General features: G+C 40.3%; 1 protein-coding gene across 2 annotated transcripts in view; it reads left to right on the top strand.

Annotated features, from left to right (window-relative positions):
* The window catches only part of lrp1ba (low density lipoprotein receptor-related protein 1Ba), a 260,042-nt gene that overhangs the window by 101,851 nt on the left and 139,261 nt on the right, over nucleotides 1–18,930 (top strand). For both annotated transcript variants that reach the window (XM_039682989.2, XM_039682988.2), the window contains exons 22-26: nucleotides 3,116–3,316; nucleotides 10,911–11,156; nucleotides 12,790–12,987; nucleotides 15,611–15,815; nucleotides 16,114–16,278. In XM_039682989.2, coding sequence (XP_039538923.2) covers nucleotides 3,116–3,316; nucleotides 10,911–11,156; nucleotides 12,790–12,987; nucleotides 15,611–15,815; nucleotides 16,114–16,278 — 1,015 coding nt within the window. The remainder of the gene's footprint in view (nucleotides 1–3,115; nucleotides 3,317–10,910; nucleotides 11,157–12,789; nucleotides 12,988–15,610; nucleotides 15,816–16,113; nucleotides 16,279–18,930) is intronic.

The following is an 18,930-nucleotide window of genomic DNA, read 5'->3' as shown; positions in this document are numbered from 1 at the left end:
TTTTGGAAAATAAAATGCCGGGCTATTGTTTTACAGTAATCACATTATCACATTACACTGGTTTCACCCATTGGAAAATTCTCAATAACGTCATCTCTGGGTTAAGAGGGTCGTAACAATGATCATTAATCCGTTGATTGTGGCCTAGGGTGTCATTATGAATCAGCACTCATTCAAATTATATTGCATTACCGTTATTCTGCTGAAAATGGGACTGCGTGTGGAAAGTCACTTCCAAAAAGCCATTGATTATCACTTTGCCTCACTTTACTGGATTGATAATGTTTAAGATGCATCATTTTGTTCTGATTGAGGTAGACCAGTAATATTTTATTACCCTTGAGAGTTGGGTTCAGGTCGAATTGTATTTGTGTTTGCTGGTAAATGTGTCTATGAATTGATCTGTGATGCTGAACTTTGGAAAGGTTGGAGGTTGGAAAGTGGAGCTTTTGCCACTTGAAAAACGCTGGAGGATTTATTGGAGAAACTTTTGAAGAAAAAAAATGAAGACCTACTTTAATTTGTGATTATATAATATTGGGCTGTCAATCAATGAAATGTGTAATCAAATTTATAACATAATTTGCAGTTTAAAGGAGAACTCCGGCGCAAAATGAACCTTTGGTGTAATACACATTGTTACCTAGTCAACCGTTATCTGAGATTTGTTTTCAGGAATGCCGAATGGAAATAGTTTTATCTCTAAAAACAGTTTAGCCTATAACGCTAATATAACGCTAGTATATGGGGCATAGAGTAATGACAAATAAAAATCGCTTGTTATTACCACTAACACACTAACACGGTAGCATAATAAGGGTCCCTACATTCAAACCGAAGCATTGATAACTTTATCAGTGTCCATACAGTTTAATAAGAAGATGTTTTATACACACAGTCAACTTCGTGAATACAGAAGGAAGCCATCTTTGAAAAATCTACGAACTACGAACGCCGATCCATGTGCGCTGGTGAGATGTGAATAAGGTGATAAGGTGAGCGTGAACAGTAGTCTACATGTACATATTGAAGAGCAGAAAATGGTTCGTGTTTGTGTTTCTTCCGGAAACAACGGACCATATGAGATTCTGCACAGTTCAGCGCACTTGGATTGGCTTTCGTAGATCGACTGGTAGAGACTATTTTTCTAAGATGGCTTCTTCCTGTATTCGCGAAGTTGACTGTGTGTATGAAATATCTTCTTATGAAACTGTATGGACACTGACAAAGTTCTCAATGTTTCGGTTTGAATGTAGGGACCCTTATTATGCTACCGTGTTAGTGTGGGGCTATTTTGAGCCTTGTTAGTGGTAATAACAAGCGATTTTTATTTGTCATTACTCTATGCCCCATATACTAGCGTTATAGGCTAAACTGTTTTTATAGATAAAACTATTTACATTCGGCAATCATGAAAACAAATCTCAGATAACGGTTGACTAGGTAACAATGTGTAATTACACCAAAGGTTCATTTTGCGCCGGAGTTCTCCTTTAATTATCTAGTATATATAAATATTTCCCAGATAGCAAACTGACATTGAATCAACGTGGAAATATGACATCGAAACAACGTTGATCTGACATTGTTTTGCTCATCGAATTAACGTTGAACCAACGTCAGACGCGTCATTCTTTCAAAACGAATGGAAAATCAACTTGAAATCAACGCGTTGTTTCAACGTTATGAAAGCAAACCAATTTTCGATTTCATTTAGCTTTGAAGAATGCCGCGTCTGACGTTGGTTCAACGTTAATTCGATGAGCAAAATCAACGTTGTTTCAATGTCATGAGAGACGTCGTTTCCACGTTGATTCAATGTCAGTTTGCTGTCTGGGTTTGCTAACATTGCATCTCAGTACAGCCTAAACTGGTTTTCTGGGCTTAACTGGTCCCTCAAGCCAGTCTGGTTTTAGGAAGGTGATAGTTGTCACTACCAGTTAGTCACCCAGCAAAAACACCAGCTTGACTGGTGTTAGCTCAGCTAAACAACTGAAGACTAGCATAAACTGGTACAGGAAGTGTTTGTTTTATGTCCATGTTTCATATTTTAGGTGTCTGTGTGTAATTTATGCTGTGGACCAAAACGTGGAAGTCACAAGCCTCATTTTACTCTTAAATTTGAAGTCGGTGTTCTAAAAAAAACATTAGAAATTCCTGAGGGAAGCTATTAGCTAAAATGCTAATTCATCCCCATGTTGTAGGACGACACACTGAAAAGCTAGAAGCTATAGAACGACTGTCAAAATGTTTTAGCGGCTTGGAACTCTCATAAACATGGAGGAGATTTTAATGTTAGCATTTTAATCACATCTAGCCTGGTTAGGAGAGAAATTCAGGTGAAACAGACTTCAGCCAAACAAAGTTTCTGTGAAACCTAAAGTAAAGGGAATTAAAATCTGATTAAGCGGAGGCTCGGTGAAGGTCTAATGAATGTGAACACACTATTTGGTCTGGGAGGATACAGAAAAGTAATTTATGTACTCATCACCCTGTTTCACCTTCTTCAAGAACTTGTCTGGAAAGATAATGAGGGATTCGCTAATGACTTGTCTCACATGCTCAAAAAGTAAATCGAAACACCTTAGGTTACTCATTACACCAAGAAGAACTGATAAGAATTCTGTATAAAAATTCATTTTTCACATTAATTTAAATAGCCTATATAAAAATAGTAGCTAGCTACCAAACTGTCGTTTAGTGTAAACAGTGAATTTTGTAAACTTTTAAACTGTCAGTTTACCAAACACTTTCAATAAAAGTGACTTTTTGATATACTTTTTTTCCCTCACACTCTCAGAAAGCATGTATTTTTTCTGTCGTAAACAATCCGTAGTTTTCTTTTTCCAACAAATATATTAATAATGAACAAATAAAACAATGATTATGTACCTCATTATCGCTAATGATATGGCAAACAACAAGGTCCAAAAAGCACTCAGAAACTGTGTGTAGCCCTATGGGAAATTATATGCTTGATATGCTCGAGATAAAGTGTTTTGGTTAAAGAAGAAGTGTGCAGAAAGTAGTAGCTTTGTAGAGCAACCGTTCAGAGAGTTAATGATGTTATAAAACATTTCTGCTTTGTAACGCAGTTGTTTTCTCTGCACCGTAGGGAAATGCGTTAGTAAGGACTGGGTGTGCGACGGAGACATCGACTGCGAGGACCAATCGGACGAGGAGGGCTGTGAAGTGTCCGTCTGTAAGCCACCGAAGTTTCCCTGTGGCAATGACACATCAGTGTGCCTCCCGCCCGAGAGAATCTGTAACGGTTGGAGAGACTGCGCGGATCACTCCGACGAAGGACCCTACTGTGGTGAGTCATGGGATTATGGGTTGTTTTTTTAAACTCTCCGGCTTCTGACAATGATGACAGTAATATAATGATTAATTTGATGTATAGAATCATTCCTGAATCAACATTGGAAGAACTCTGCTGTGAACCAATCAGATTTCGAGGTTAGGTTTAGGGTTCGGCATGATTAGGGACTTAACAGCATTGTTTTAAACCAGTGATTTTCTTTTGTAAATTTCTTTTTTTTTTTTTTTATTAAGATTGATTTTATTTAATATATATATACATGAAGAGTTCAGATGCAAAAGCCTCTAAATGCCATTTGAAATTTTCTTCTTTAATGATGATTTTTATCAAGCTTGTATATTTAAGTTCAGTGATTTCACTTAAACGGCAATGAAGATTACCTATTAATTGTTATTTAAGTGAAATTACTGAACTTAAATATACAAGTTTGATAAAAATCATCATTAAAGAAGAAATTTTCAAATGGCATTTAGAGGTTTTTGCATCTGAACTCTTTATATATACTATATATATATATATATATATATATATATAATTTGTATATATATATATATATATATATATATATATATTTAAATATATAAAATATATATTTACTATTTATATTAAATATTTAATTATTATATACAAAATATTTATTTTGTGATAAATTTCACTTATATAAAGTAAAAATTTGCAATTGTGAATTTGTTTAGATTTTGATGTGATTTTAAACAATTTTTAATCATTTTAAATAAGAAATAGTTGCGGTTGTTAAATATGATATCATGTGATATAAAGTAAAATTATCAGGAAAGAAAGTCACAAATATGAAACTAAAATTCACAATTTGGCTTCCAAAAACATCTAAACATACATTAAACATAAAAATGCATTTGCTTTATGATAAGTCTTGCTGCAATGGATATAAATATCTGAAGTTTATAATATTAAATTTTTCCCTCGTTTTAAACAACCGGCAATAAATATTTAAAATATTTTCTATGCATTCTGTTACTATGCCAGATAATACTATATAGTATAATGCAAATTATTATCTAGTAATAATTCTTACGTTGTCTTATGTTGCATACTTTTCATTCTCTCTCATTTTGATAGATATTTAGATATTTTTACTGGAAAATGAGGCAAAAGTACGCAAACTTTTGGAAGGGGTGTCATTTCCATTTAACAAATTTACACTTTAAAAACATCTCAATTAATATTTTACTTCTATAGACTCCTGAATATTTTATGTTTGCTTCTGTCATTGTTTGATGTGCTATAAATGGATTTGTTCCTTTTTTTTGTGACAAGTGTACCATATGTGTGTGTGTGGACGTGAGCCCGGATGCTGTGTGTGGCTCTTGGGGGATTGGTGGATTTTAGTGAGAGTGTATTAAGGTTCATTTAGGCAAGTTTCAGAGAGAGATCTCTTCCCTCAAGTGAGATGAGGTAGTGAGGAAGACTGATTAATGCTGGAGACCACTCCAAACTGGCCTCTGAGGGTATGTGAGAGAAGAGAAACAGACTCCGTATGTTCATTTTTTTTGCCCTTAGTAATGCCTTTAAAGGAATTTAATACATATATTATCCACCATCTTGCATGTGAATCACCTTATTTTTGTGCAAAGTATGAATCAAGTATGAGGAATGATGCGAGCGCAACAAATTCAATATATATCTCATACTTTGTCCTCGTGCATATGACATTTAGCTGAAATATCATCCAGAGAGGCCACAGAGGAGATTGGATGGAATTTATTTCCTCCTTTCAACCAAAATAATTAGGTTTTGTTCAGAAAATTCGACTTTTAGGCATTCCGATTCAAAACGGTTGAATTGTTTGTTGCAAAAAAAAAAGCATACCTCACCTAAACCAAATCAATATGTGGTTGCTGTGAGATCAGATTTCAGTTGAAAGTTGTTTTCATTGTTCATGACTACAGTGATACAGGGGTGTGTGTGTGTAACCATAGCGACAAAACTCCTCTTTCTGCTCCAGTCGGACCCTGCACTTAAGCCTATAATTTTGTTTTTAGAAATTTTATCATGTATTTAAAAGTTGCAGAATGGATCCATTTAGAGACTGAAATCGGCAGAGATAGTAACACAAAGTCGGAAATAGTGGTGGAGACAAAACATAGATTTTGAAATGGGGGTGGGCATGTTGTATACTAACAAAAATCATCCTCAGCTGAATTCACTCTTTTGTGTGCTCATTTGTGCCGTTCTCTTTGTAAAGAAAATAAAATGGGCAAATGAGTGAGCAATTTTTTAACACCGCATTTACCAAATTTTCTCTTTCTAAAATGACAGCTTCTTTTGTATCTCTCTTGGCGGAAGTCATCACCGTGGATATTCATATTCATTTGGATATTCATCATATCGCATTGGTTTTCATTTCTTGTCCTCAAAACAGAGCACTAATCTGTTTATTTTTAAGTTACACATCGATTAAAAAACAATCAAATGTGTTGGTAGTATTATTATTTTATATGGTAATCAATTATTTATAATTCTTATGAGTATAAAGTATAAAAATTCAGATTAAATTCACAAGAAATTTAGCAGGGGGCGCGTACAACATTTAACCTTCTGGGGTCTAAGGTGGTCTTTTTAGTTTCTTATAAACTAATTAATGGCACAGGTGAAATCACACTCTATGTAGCACAAACAGGGCTACCATAATATGTGAGCAATTTCTGTACATGTTCATATTTTTGAGAGACTATTGTTTATGCATGATTATTGAAAAAAAGTTTCTGAAATTACGCCACAAAACACACAGGACTTATGACTAATGGATGTTGTATCCTAAAGTTTTTGTTTCAAAATGATCTGAAAATGGTCATGCCTAATCACTCACATAAAACAATAGATTGTTTTAAATTGTGAAAAAATCGAGAAGACATAGACTCGCATTATGAGCCTTTCATTCAGTTGTGTCCTATACATACATACTGTACATACATACATATAAAATGTTACCTGTTGAAAAACATTATCTGCATTTCCATTAGGCCATACCATATTAGTCCAAATCATGTCCTAAACATGTATGTATTCATTGCTTAAATTAGCTTCTGCCTTAAATTAATAGATTATTATCTTACTGTACACATTTTTATATGTACGTTTCTGAAATGCATAACTGGTAACATCACTCTAAATTGTAAAGTGCATTTTCTGTAAAGCTGCTCGTATTGGGAAATGCACTAAAAAAATAACCCTGCAACACTGCCTTTAACATTGTATTTCGGTCTAATGCCTCTATTAATTTTAAAAAGGGCCAATCAAACCCCCATTAACTTTAAGGACACTCTTAATATCCTGCTAAAATATCTTGCACAAAGCAGGGCTGAACACAAATTCTGCTAGCCGCTGGCAGAGATAAATGCTCTCACCCTGGTCAAGCCATAAGATAAATACAAAATTGTCAAAACCCAATGGTCTAGAACAAACATTTAAAAAAAATTCCAGAGTTGGATACATATTGTTTAAAACAGACCTAGCCTTCACACATAATAGAACTAATCATGATGAATGAGCCTCCATATCAAGTTCCCACTTTTGTTGAGTGAATCTTGGCGAGAAATAGGTCAATTTTTTTTCTTTGTTAGCATGCAACTCAAATGCGTAACGTACTATTACCAAAAATGTGTGTGTGTGTGTGTGTGTGTGTGTGTGTGTGTATATATATATATATATATATATATATATATATTATTTATATATATATCTATGATTAAAAATGTAAAAAATATTTTAATAACACGGTTTCGACGGTTATAGAGTTCTAATGACGGTGTTCAACTATAACCGTCGGTCTATGATAACCATCAGAGCCCTAACACATATATGGAGCATAGTACTCCAGCTGTTCCAACTCATCATTAACATTAGAGTTTTCTGTGAGGAACTGGCAATTTTTCTACCCTGTACATATCTGAGTTGAACCCAAACAGATCTTACCTGATCTCACTAGGACTTTTTAAGTTTTTACCCTGAGGCTGCTTTTTTCAAGGCTACAGAAGCTGTGTGAATGGACCTGCTGGTTTGTGCCCTGAAGCCCTTTTTTTGCTTTGGGACCTCCAAACATCTTCTGTCTCCTAGACACTAAGATTATTAACTACAGTTTGTTTAAATACAACCTGATGATATTTGACACAGTTGGACATTGTATTGGTACAGATCGTGCTACATCTATTCTATCTGGAAAATAAGACACAAATACCTACTTTAGAATAAGATATTTTGCAGTTCAAATACATTTTGTTTTCATTTCGAAAATTCCATCCATCCATCCATCCATCCATCCATCCATCCATCCAACCAACCATCCATCCATTCAACCAACCAACCAACCAACCAACCAACCAACCAACCAACCAACCATCCAACCATCCAACCATCCAACCAATCAACCAACCAACCAATCAACCAACCAACCAACCAACCATCCTACCATCCAACCATCCAACCATCCATCCAACCAACCAACCATTCAAACAACCAATCAACCAACCAACCAACCATTCAACCAACCAACCATCCAACCATCGAACCAACCAACCAACCAACCAACCAACCAACCAACCAACCATCCATCCAACCAACCAACCATCTATCCAACCATCCATCCAACCAACCAACCAACCAACCATTCAAACAATCAACCAACCAACCATCCATCCATCCATCCATCCATCCACCCATCCATCCATCCATCCATCCAAACAACCATCCAACCAACCATCCAACCATCCATCCAACCAACCATCCAACCAACCAATCAACCAACCAACCATTCAACCAACCATCCATCCAACCATCCAACCATCCAACCATCCAACCATCCATCCATCCATCCATCCATCCATCCAACCATCCAACCATCCAACCATCCATCCATCCATCCATCCATCCATCCAACCAACCAACCAACCAACCAACCATCCAACCAACCAGCCAGCCAACCAACCAACCAACCACCCAACCAACCAACCAACCAACCAACCATCCAACCATCCAACCATCCAACCATCCATCCAACCAACCAACCAACCAGCCAACCAACCAACCAACCAACCAACCAACCAACCAACCAACCATCCAACCAACCAACCAACCAACCATCCAACCATCCAACCATCCAACCATCCATCCATCCAACCAACCAACCAACCAACCAACCAACCAACCAACCAACCAACCAACCAACCAACAATTCAAACAATCAACATGACAAAAACCAAGATGAATAAGTCAGATCTTTTCACAAAGTCAAGGAGTTTTTGAAATTTATTTTGAGCATGAGCATTTGATCCGTTTTTTTTTTAAGTGACTTTATGTCTATGAAGATCCATTATTGCCCTGTTGGAACTTTTTTTTTAAATTTTCTCTACTGTATTAGTTACTTCTCTCAGACTCTACGACTCCTCAGTATCGCTCGTGCCAGATTGTACCATAGACGGATTGAAGTGCTTCCATTTGCCATTTTATACCTTTTTAGCTCCTTTCCCTCATCAATGAACCATTTCCGTCCCCCTCATCTCTCCGGCCTGTGCTTTGTTGTTTTCCATTTGAGTGTCAGTCTAGCACATTTTTATTCACTCCGCAACTCCACCAATATGACTGCCTTGAGGTTTATGGATGCATTATCCTCTGTCAGTACTAGACGCTTCATTTAAACCTTGAAACCACTTGCTGTTCTAGGTGGTGTTACCTTGAATCCCCCCGTGGCCTTTTCTGTATTACGAATGCATTTCTTATAGTTGCATTTCAAATTGGGATAGTATTTTAATATAGATTTGTTGTCTCTATTTCTGTAAATAGTCCTTCCAAGTGAATTAATGTCATACACAAGTTGATTAAAAAAGCCATTTGCAAGTATTCACTTTATCATTACTGTTGGAAATAGCATTTGAGCTTATCACCCAAGAGGGTAACATATATACTGCTAGATGACAACTTCAAATAATACTCAACAACGGTTTTCCATTTAGCATCTCACCATGGGGCTACTTCGATGACACATCGCCAAATTGCATTGTCCAAACCTACTGCCTTTGGAATAAATCACAATAAGGTGATGCTAAGGGTAGAACAAAATGTTTGGAGTTCTGTACCTCTGAGCATTCATTGTAAGATATACTGGAAGAACATACACAGCAAAACATTTTAGCAATAGATTTGTGTAGTGATGCACCGATGTGAAAATTGTGGCCGATACCGCTAACCAATATTAAAGGGTAACTAAACCCCTGGTCAGAGCCTGACTCCACCCACTGGCAATATTTGAAAATTCTGAAAAAGTGGGCAGACCCCAACGGAGATAGTGGGGACGAAATAGATGCTAAAACACTCTATCCTGATCGTTTTCAATACTCACAATTTCAATTCCTGACTCCCTAGTGTGGTTTTGACGACACAAGATCGTTTTTATACTGCCAAGGGCGTAGCTCGTGTGGTGAGCTGAAACCTGCGTATGTCACAAAGTGCGGAACATCCAATAGGAAAATTCAACTGCAGTAGCCACCGTTCAACCTGAAGAGGGCAGCACTAAGACGTTTTTACACCATATATTGTAGAAATAAAATGCGTTATACACAAATGTCAAAAAAAGTTACTCGAATCAATAACTGGTATTAATAAAGATCCATTCTTACAGATCATTAACTAAAAAAAGTTGGTTTAGTGTTTAGTTACTCTTTAATAATGCTGTTATGGCTGATACCGATATTTACAGATGTCGATATCGATCTATATTGTGATATATAACCAATTTCACCAGATGACTTGAATAGCTCAAGGCTTTGGCGGGACAAAAATACACCTTATTAAGGCAGACAGAAAACAGCGCGTTCCAGCAAGTTCCAGTTTTCTTGATGTTTAAAGGAGCCGAATGCAAGATTGTGGCCAAAACTGGTACTGCAATCACTTTCAAAATACTGTAGAGCGGTATATTGTGGCCCATCAGAACAAAACGCAACATGACAACATCAACATCGGTTCAGGGCTGCAACTTTACTTTTGAAATGACAATATCCTGGCCAGTCTACTATTGTCAGTGAGAAGTATTTGAAATGAGCATGATTTCTTTTATTACTGTCCAGTGACATATCAGGGGAAAATTTATGATTCATTGAAATAAATTTCTTGCATGCAGCTCCTTAGAGAAGTAATATGTACCTCAATGTACTACAATGGGATAAATAATGTACAAAGGTTACTGTCCCAGTGACAAGCCTTCGAAACCCTAAAGGGTACAACGTTTTTTTCTGAGACTGTAGCCTTTCTCTACTGCCCGAATTTGTGAGACATATGGAACTATGAATTGGTAATAGAGACTATCCACTTGCTGATCAAGAAGCATGTAGCCTGGAGGACCAAACGGAGAGCCCCAAACCCTTTTTTGTTTGTTCATTTTCCATCTATTTCCTTCGGATCCTTCAAGAGTCTACGACTCCCTGCTGTTCAACCGTATGTCTACTGAGGAATTTCATCAGTTCTTGCTGTCGTCGCACTGTTCGGACCCTGCTTTTTTCTTCTGAAGTGACAATAATGACACTAACTCTCCTCCCTCGCTGTCTTTTATCCAACTCAGACGAGTGTTCAGTGCAGAAGGGTGGCTGCAGTCACGAGTGCTCGGTGGCGCCAGGTAAAGGGGTTGTGTGTTCCTGTCCGGCCGGGTTCCAGCTTGGCACGGACGGCCGGACCTGCGAGGTTCTGGATTTCTGTACCAAGCATCTACGCTGCAGCCAAGTGTGTGAACAGCACAAGAATACTGTGAAATGCTCCTGCTATCCTGGCTGGAGTCTCGGACTTGATGGAGACAGCTGCCACAGTACAGGTAAACAGTGGCGCATTACTTACGGTTAACAAACTGAATTCATTGCACACAAACTTCAATTCCAAACAGGGTTAAAACCAGATTAGAGTCCAGACCGCAAGGCAATTAACCTCAGGGGAACTGAATGACCCTGTAATTTCTGGACTGTAAATTACATTGATAAATGCCTTGAAAATGACAAGTATGAATCAAAGCAAATTTGTTCATATTTTCGGTCCTAGAGAGAGGATGTGCATTTAGTTTAAGGTGCAAATGCATCTGCAATATATATGTTTCATTTTAGTGATCTATCTATCTATCTATCTATCTATCTATCTATCTATCTATCTATCTATCTATCTATCTATCTATCTATCTATCTATCTATCTATCTATCTATCTATCTATCTATCTATCTATCTATCTATCTATCTATCTATCTATCTATCTATCTATCTATCTATCTATCTATCTATCTATCTATCTACCTACCTACCTACCTACCTTCCTACCTACCTTCCATCCATCCATCCATCCATCCATCCATCCATCCATCCACATATCCATCCATCCCCATATTCATCCATCCCCATATCCATCCATCCATCTCCATATCCATCCATCCATCCCCATATCCATATCCATCCATCCATCTCCATATCCATCCATCCCCATATCCATATCCATCCATCCATCCATTCCCATATCCATCCATCCATCCCCATATCCATATTCATCCATTCCCATATCCATATCTATATACATATCCATCCATCCATCCCCATATCCATCCATCCATCCATCCCCATATTCATCCATCCCCATATCCATCCATCCATCTCCATATCCATCCATCCATCCCCATATCCATATCCATCCATCTCCATATCCATCCATCCATCCCCATATCCATCCATCCATCCATTCCCATATCCATATCCATCTCCATATCCATCCATCCATCCCCATATCCATATCCATATCCATATCCATATCCATATCCATCCATCCATCCATTCCCATATTCATATCCATATCCATCCATCCCCATATCCATATCCATATCCATCCATCCATCCATTCCCATATCCATATCTATATCCATATCCATGCATCCCCATATCCATATCCATATATATATATATATATATATATATATATATATATATATATATATTTATAATTTTCGGCCTATTTAGTATCTTTTTTTCCCATTAATAACATTGCTTTACCAGTTTCTTGCCTTTTGGTGAATTTTGTAGACCCTTTCAAGGCATAGTTTTCATCAAATCGTTTTATTTTTAAATAAGATACTTAAACATTTGAACTCTATTTTAACATAACAGCATTGGTCAATGTTAAAAGTTATGTTTCTTTACTTTAGACTGTTTTTTTTTTTTTTTCAATTGACAGATAATATCTGGCTTTTTGCCGATTTAAATTTACATTTACTAGCCTACAAATTTGTAGCAATTTGTTTAAAGAATCCTAAATTACACAGAGATTTAATATGATCAGCTAGTCAACATTAAACTTATTAATTCGTTTTCACAGTCCTTTACAAGATATGTTTGCATAACATTCACAGTTCTAATAGAGGACATGTTGCGATGTATTCTTGCTCTTTACTATCTGTTTTCTGCTGCTTTTGTAGATCTTTTTGAAGCGTTCATCATTTTTTCCATCCGACACGAAATTCGCCGCATCAACCTGCAAAGAGGCGACTACAGCCTGTTAGTCCCTGGGCTCAGGAACACCATCGCTTTGGATTTCCATTTCAGCCAGGGCCTGCTGTATTGGACCGATGTCGTAGAGGACAAAATTTACCGTGGGAAGCTGTCAGATGGTGGCGGTATGGCAATTCTTTTTACATAGTTTATGACACTGCTAATATTATACCATACAGGCTATAATATAATGTAGAGGAACTTGCTGTATATCAAGCACTAATTCGTGAGTACTGGGATAGAAAAATGCTGAACTGAAAAGAGTTTGTCAAGGAATTAATTCGGATGAAAGCGTTCAGAGATATACACCTACGTTCAAGTGCAACCTCCTGCTTCTGCCATTTTCTCACAAAATGTGTGTTTTCCTTGCCTGTCACTCCAACACAGCCAGATACATAAAGAGTGTGTCAAAAATTGTTTATAAATACTGACAAAATCTAGTGTTCAATACAGGATGCATTCAGGATGGTTTCAAAGTGCAGTTGACAGCTGATAGTGTTTACAAAATTATTGCAGTAGTCATCTCCCAAGTTTTTTGTAGATACATAAATGACCTAGTTAAAGTCACATCTGTACACATAAAGAAAAGTCTCGGCTAGTATAAGCTATATTGAGTCATTACGTCACATCTGTACACATAAAGAAGAGTCTCGGCTAGTATAAGCTATATTGAGTCATTACGTCACATCTGTACACATAAAGAAGAGTCTCGGCTAGTATAAGCTAAAGAAGAGTCTCGGCTAGTATACGCTATATTGAGTCGTTACGTCACATCTGTACACATAAAGAAGAGTCTCGGCTAGTATAAGCTATATTGAGTCGTTACGTCACATCTGTACACATAAAGAAGAGTCTCGGCTAGTATAAGCTATATTGAGTCGTTACGTCACATCTGTACACATAAAGAAGAGTCTCGGCTAGTATAAGCTATATTGAGTCATTACGTCACATCTGTACACATAAAGAAGAGTCTCGGCTAGTATAAGCTAAAGAAGAGTCTCGGCTAGTATACGCTATATTGAGTCGTTACGTCACGTCTGTACACATAAAGAAGAGTCTCGGCTAGTATAAGCTATATTGAGTCGTTACGTCACATCTGTACACATAAAGAAGAGTCTCGGCTAGTATAAGCTATATTGAGTCGTTACGTCACATCTGTACACATAAAGAAGAGTCTCGGCTAGTATAAGCTATATTGAGTCGTTACGTCACGTCTGTACACATAAAGAAGAGTCTCGGCTAGTATAAGCTATATTGAGTCGTTACGTCACGTCTGTACACATAAAGAAGAGTCTCGGCTAGTATAAGCTATATTGAGTCATTACGTCATATCTGTACACATAAAGAAGAGTCTCGGCTAGTATAAGCTATATTGAGTCGTTACGTCACATCTGTACACATAAAGAAGAGTCTCGGCTAGTATAAGCTATATTGAGTCGTTACGTCACGTCTGTACACATAAAGAAGAGTCTCGGCTAGCATAAGCTATATTGAGTCATTAAGTCACATCTGTACACATAAAGAAGAGTCTCGGCTAGTATAAGCTATATTGAGTCGTTACGTTACGTCTGTACACATAAAGAAGAGTCTCGGCTAGTATAAGCTAAAGAAGAGTCTCGGCTAGTATACGCTATATTGAGTCGTTACGTCACATCTGTACACATAAAGAAGAGTCTCGGCTAGTATACGCTATATTGAGTCATTACGTCACATCTGTACACATAAAGAAGAGTCTCGGCTAGTATAAGCTAAAGAAGAGTCTCGGCTAGTATACGCTATATTGAGTCGTTACGTCACATCTGTACACATAAAGAAGAGTCTCGGCTAGTATAAGCTATATTGAGTCGTTACGTCTGTACACATAAAGAAGAGTCTCGGCTAGTATAAGCTATATTGAGTCGTTACGTCTGTACACATAAAGAAGAGTCTCGGCTAGTATAAGCTATATTGAGTCATTACGTCACATCTGTACACATAAAGAAGAGTCTCGGCTAGTATAAGCTATATTGAGTCGTTACGTCACATCTGTACACATAAAGAAGAGTCTCGGCTAGTATAAGCTAAATTGAGTCATTACGTCACATCTGTACACATAAAGAAGAGTCTCGGCTAGTATACGCTATATTGAGTCGTTACGTCACATCTGTACACATAAAGAAGAGTCTCGGCTAGTATAAGCTATATTGAGTCATTACGTCACATCTGTACACATAAAGAAGATACATTTTTTTATTGTCATATTATTATATATTATTAATATTATGCTATTTCTTTGTTATCAGTATTGAGTTGTTCCAGAACAGGTCGAAAAAAAGAGTAAATCTTTTTTGAAAATTTGTCATTTATGTGAAGACAATTCTAGTGGTCAAGTTTTTTCATGTTTCTCATCCTTATTGTTTAGCATATTGAGAGAGAGCTGTTTCTTTAGCTCTGTTTTAAAATTAAAAAGCAAAGTCAGTCTACCAACTGTGTTAAAATTTCAGCATCAAAAGCCCCAACATGTGTGAGAAGTAATTTACACTCATGTCACAAGTGAACTGATGAGTAGGCATTGAGAAAGAGTGAAAGAAAGTAGGAATCACTTTGTCTTGAGGGCTTTGTTAAACTTTTTTTCATACACTTCATAGGGTGCAAAATTAACACTCACCAAACACCAAATCCGAGTAATCGTGATCTTGACCGACGACCTAACAACCGTAGACTGTTGTTTTCCCCCACAGCGATTTACCCGATTGTTTTTTTTGGCAGGTGTTTCTGCGATCGAGGTGGTGGTCCAACATGGTCTAGCCACTCCGGAGGGCCTTGCTGTTGATTGGGTCGCTGGAAATCTCTACTGGATCGACAGTAACTTGGACCAGATTGACGTGTCCAAGCTGAACGGCGAATTACGGACCACCCTGATCGCCGGGGGAATGGAACATCCACGGGCGATTGCTGTGGACCCCGGCCAAGGGTGCGTTCCCAATCTGGTCTCAACTTTGATTGAAAACAATAGCAAGCGGCATCAGTTTTCCAATTACTTCATAGCTTTTGTGAAGAACTTCATTGTGTGAATTGTAATGAACCAGTCTAATCACCCATAAAGGAGCTTTTTAAATGATTTCCAGAAGGGATATTACCATGAAATTGGGCCATTACACATTCTTACCTGTTTTGTAATTGCACTAATGCTGATGCTTTTAATGAGGATGTGGTTTGCAAGTAGCCCTCGTTTGAAAGTCGTTTAAACACTTGAGTTTTGTCATCAACAGTGCCCTCTTCTGGACTGATTGGGATGCCACGTTTCCGCGCATCGAAGGCGCTTCCATGAGCGGGAAACGCCGACATGTGGTTTTCAAGGAAATGGGTACCGGCGCCTGGCCCAACGGACTCACCTTGGATCACATGGAGAGCAGGATAGTATGGACGGACGCACGGTAATAAAGGACTTCTGTTGGGTTATTTTGTGATGTTTTCCCAAGACAAGTTTTGGCGGCAACGTACGGGGTGGATTTGGGAGGCTCTGATTCAGTCGATGGTAACAAATTCAAGTGCCAGGTTTTTTTGTTGAATGATTAATGTGTTTTTGTACCGGTTCAAATTCGAGATCCACCTCAGCTGGCGAAAAACTGACAGGCTGACAGAGATATGCTATTACTATAGATTATAATTTTGCCCATCAAGTATTTTTTTTTAAATCTTACAAAGCAGAAGCATTGCAATTTTGCTGTCTTGACACATTCATAAACTCTCATCTTACATTTCTCTCAGCGCTTGTTCAATTCCTTGTGTGCCCGGTGGCTCCAAATGCACCGCAAATTAATATTCAGATAATGAGATTCTTGGATTTAATGAAGAATCTGATCAATTCTCTGCTTTCGATTGCCTCATTTTTGTCTCTGCTATATTCAGATCACACAATCCTCTTTTTCTCACAGTCGACAGCGTTTCTTTCTTTTTCTCTCAGCTGAGAGAAAAAGGCTTCGACATGGCTTCAGTGGACTCTAAACTTCTTATAGACTATTGCGACAGTTTTAGACTTCATACTTATGTTATTTGCAGTAAACTCCATGTAGTAAACATCTAAAACATATCCTATGTTTTGTTGTTTTACTCTTTCACATTTTAGGTCAACAAAAGTTTGTGGTGTCCACTAGAGATGCATAAATGGGCAATTATTTCATCCGCAAACACATCACAAAACTCATCATCGTCCGCCATTCATCCGCACCAACGTTTTTGACCAATTTTCAAAACCGCACCCGCCCACCATCCGCTGATTGGGCGATACAAGTATAGTTTTGTCAGATAACAATATTTAACAACGTATACATATATTTTTCGTTTGATTGGTTCAACTGCCCACCACCCGCCCAAATTTAATTTAAAAGAAAATTGTCACGTCATCCGCCCGAGTCCGCTGCTGTAACCGCCCGAGTCCGCGGCTGTAACGCCCGAGTCCGCGGCTGTAACCACCCGAGTCCGCGGCTGTAACCGCCCGAGTCCGCGGCTGTAACCGCCCGAGTCCGCGGCTGTAACGCCCGAGTCCGCGGCTGTAACCGCCCGAGTCCGCGGCTGTAACCGCCCGAGTCCGCGGCTGTAACCGCCCGAGTCCGCTGCTGTAAACGCCCGAGTCCGCGGCTGTAACCGCCCGAGTCCGCGGCTGTAACCGCCCGAGTCCGCGGCTGTAACCGCCCGAGTCCGCGGCTGTAACCGCCCGAGTCCGCGGCTGTAACCGCCCGAGTCCGCTGCTGTAACCGCCCGAGTCCGCGGCTGTAACCGCCCGAGTCCGCTGCTGTAACCGCCCGAGTCCGCTGCTGTAACCGCCCGAGTCCGCGGCTGTAACGCCCGAGTCCGCTGCTGTAACCGCCCGAGTCCGCTGCTGTAACCGCCCGAGTCCGCTGCTGTAACCGCCCGAGTCCGCTGCTGTAACCGCCCGAGTCCGCTGCTGTAACCGCCCGAGTCCGCTGCTGTAACCGCCCGAGTCCGCGGCTGTAACCGCCCGAGTCCGCGGCTGTAACCGCCCGAGTCCGCGGCTGTAACCGCCCGAGTCCGCGGCTGTAACCGCCCGAGTCCGCGGCTGTAACCGCCCGAGTCCGCGGCTGTAACCGCCCGAGTCCGCGGCTGTAACCGCCCGAGTCCGCGGCTGTAACGCCCGAGTCCGCGGCTGTAACCGCCCGAGTCCGCGGCTGTAACCGCCCGAGTCCGCTGCTGTAACCGCCCGAGTCCGCGGCTGTAACCGCCCGAGTCCGCTGCTGTAACCGCCCGAGTCCGCGGCTGTAACCGCCCGAGTCCGCGGCTGTAACGCCCGAGTCCGCGGCTGTAACCGCCCGAGTCCGCGGCTGTAACCGCCCGAGTCCGCTGCAGTAACCGCCCGAGTCCGCGGCTGTAACCGCCCGAGTCCGCTGCTGTAACCGCCCGAGTCCGCTGCTGTAACCGCCCGAGTCCGCGGCTGTAACCGCCCGAGTCCGCGGCTGTAACCGCCCGAGTCCGCGGCTGTAACCGCCCGAGTCCGCGGCTGTAACCGCCCGAGTCCGCTGCTGTAACCGCCCGAGTCCGCGGCTGTAACCGCCCGAGTCCGCGGCTGTAACCGCCCGAGTCCGCGGCTGTAACCGCCCGAGTCCGCGGCTGTAACCGCCCGAGTCCGCGGCTGTAACCGCCCGAGTCCGCTGCTGTAACCGCCCGAGTCCGCGGCTGTAACCGCCCGAGTCCGCGGCTGTAACCGCCCGAGTCCGCGGCTGTAACCGCCCGAGTCCGCGGCTGTAACCGCCCGAGTCCGCGGCTGTAACCGCCCGAGTCCGCGGCTGTAACCGCCCGAGTCCGCTGCTGTAACCGCCCGAGTCCGCGGCTGTAACCGCCCGAGTCCGCTGCTGTAACCGCCAGAGTCCGCGGCTGTAACCGCCCGAGTCCGCGGCTGTAACCGCCCGAGTCCGCGGCTGTAACCGCCCGAGTCCGCGGCTGTAACCGCCCGAGTCCGCTGCTGTAACCGCCCGAGTCCGCGGCTGTAACCCGCAACCGTACATCTCTTGTGTCCACAACCCATTTTACTTTTGTAACTTAATGTAACTAATTTCAAATATATATGATGA

The sequence above is a fragment of the Pimephales promelas genome, chromosome 2, assembly GCF_988280905.1.
Source record: "Pimephales promelas chromosome 2, fPimPro1.hap1.1, whole genome shotgun sequence".
Lineage (NCBI taxonomy): Eukaryota > Metazoa > Chordata > Actinopteri > Cypriniformes > Leuciscidae > Pimephales > Pimephales promelas.
This window is presented reverse-complemented; position numbering and strand designations above follow the sequence as displayed.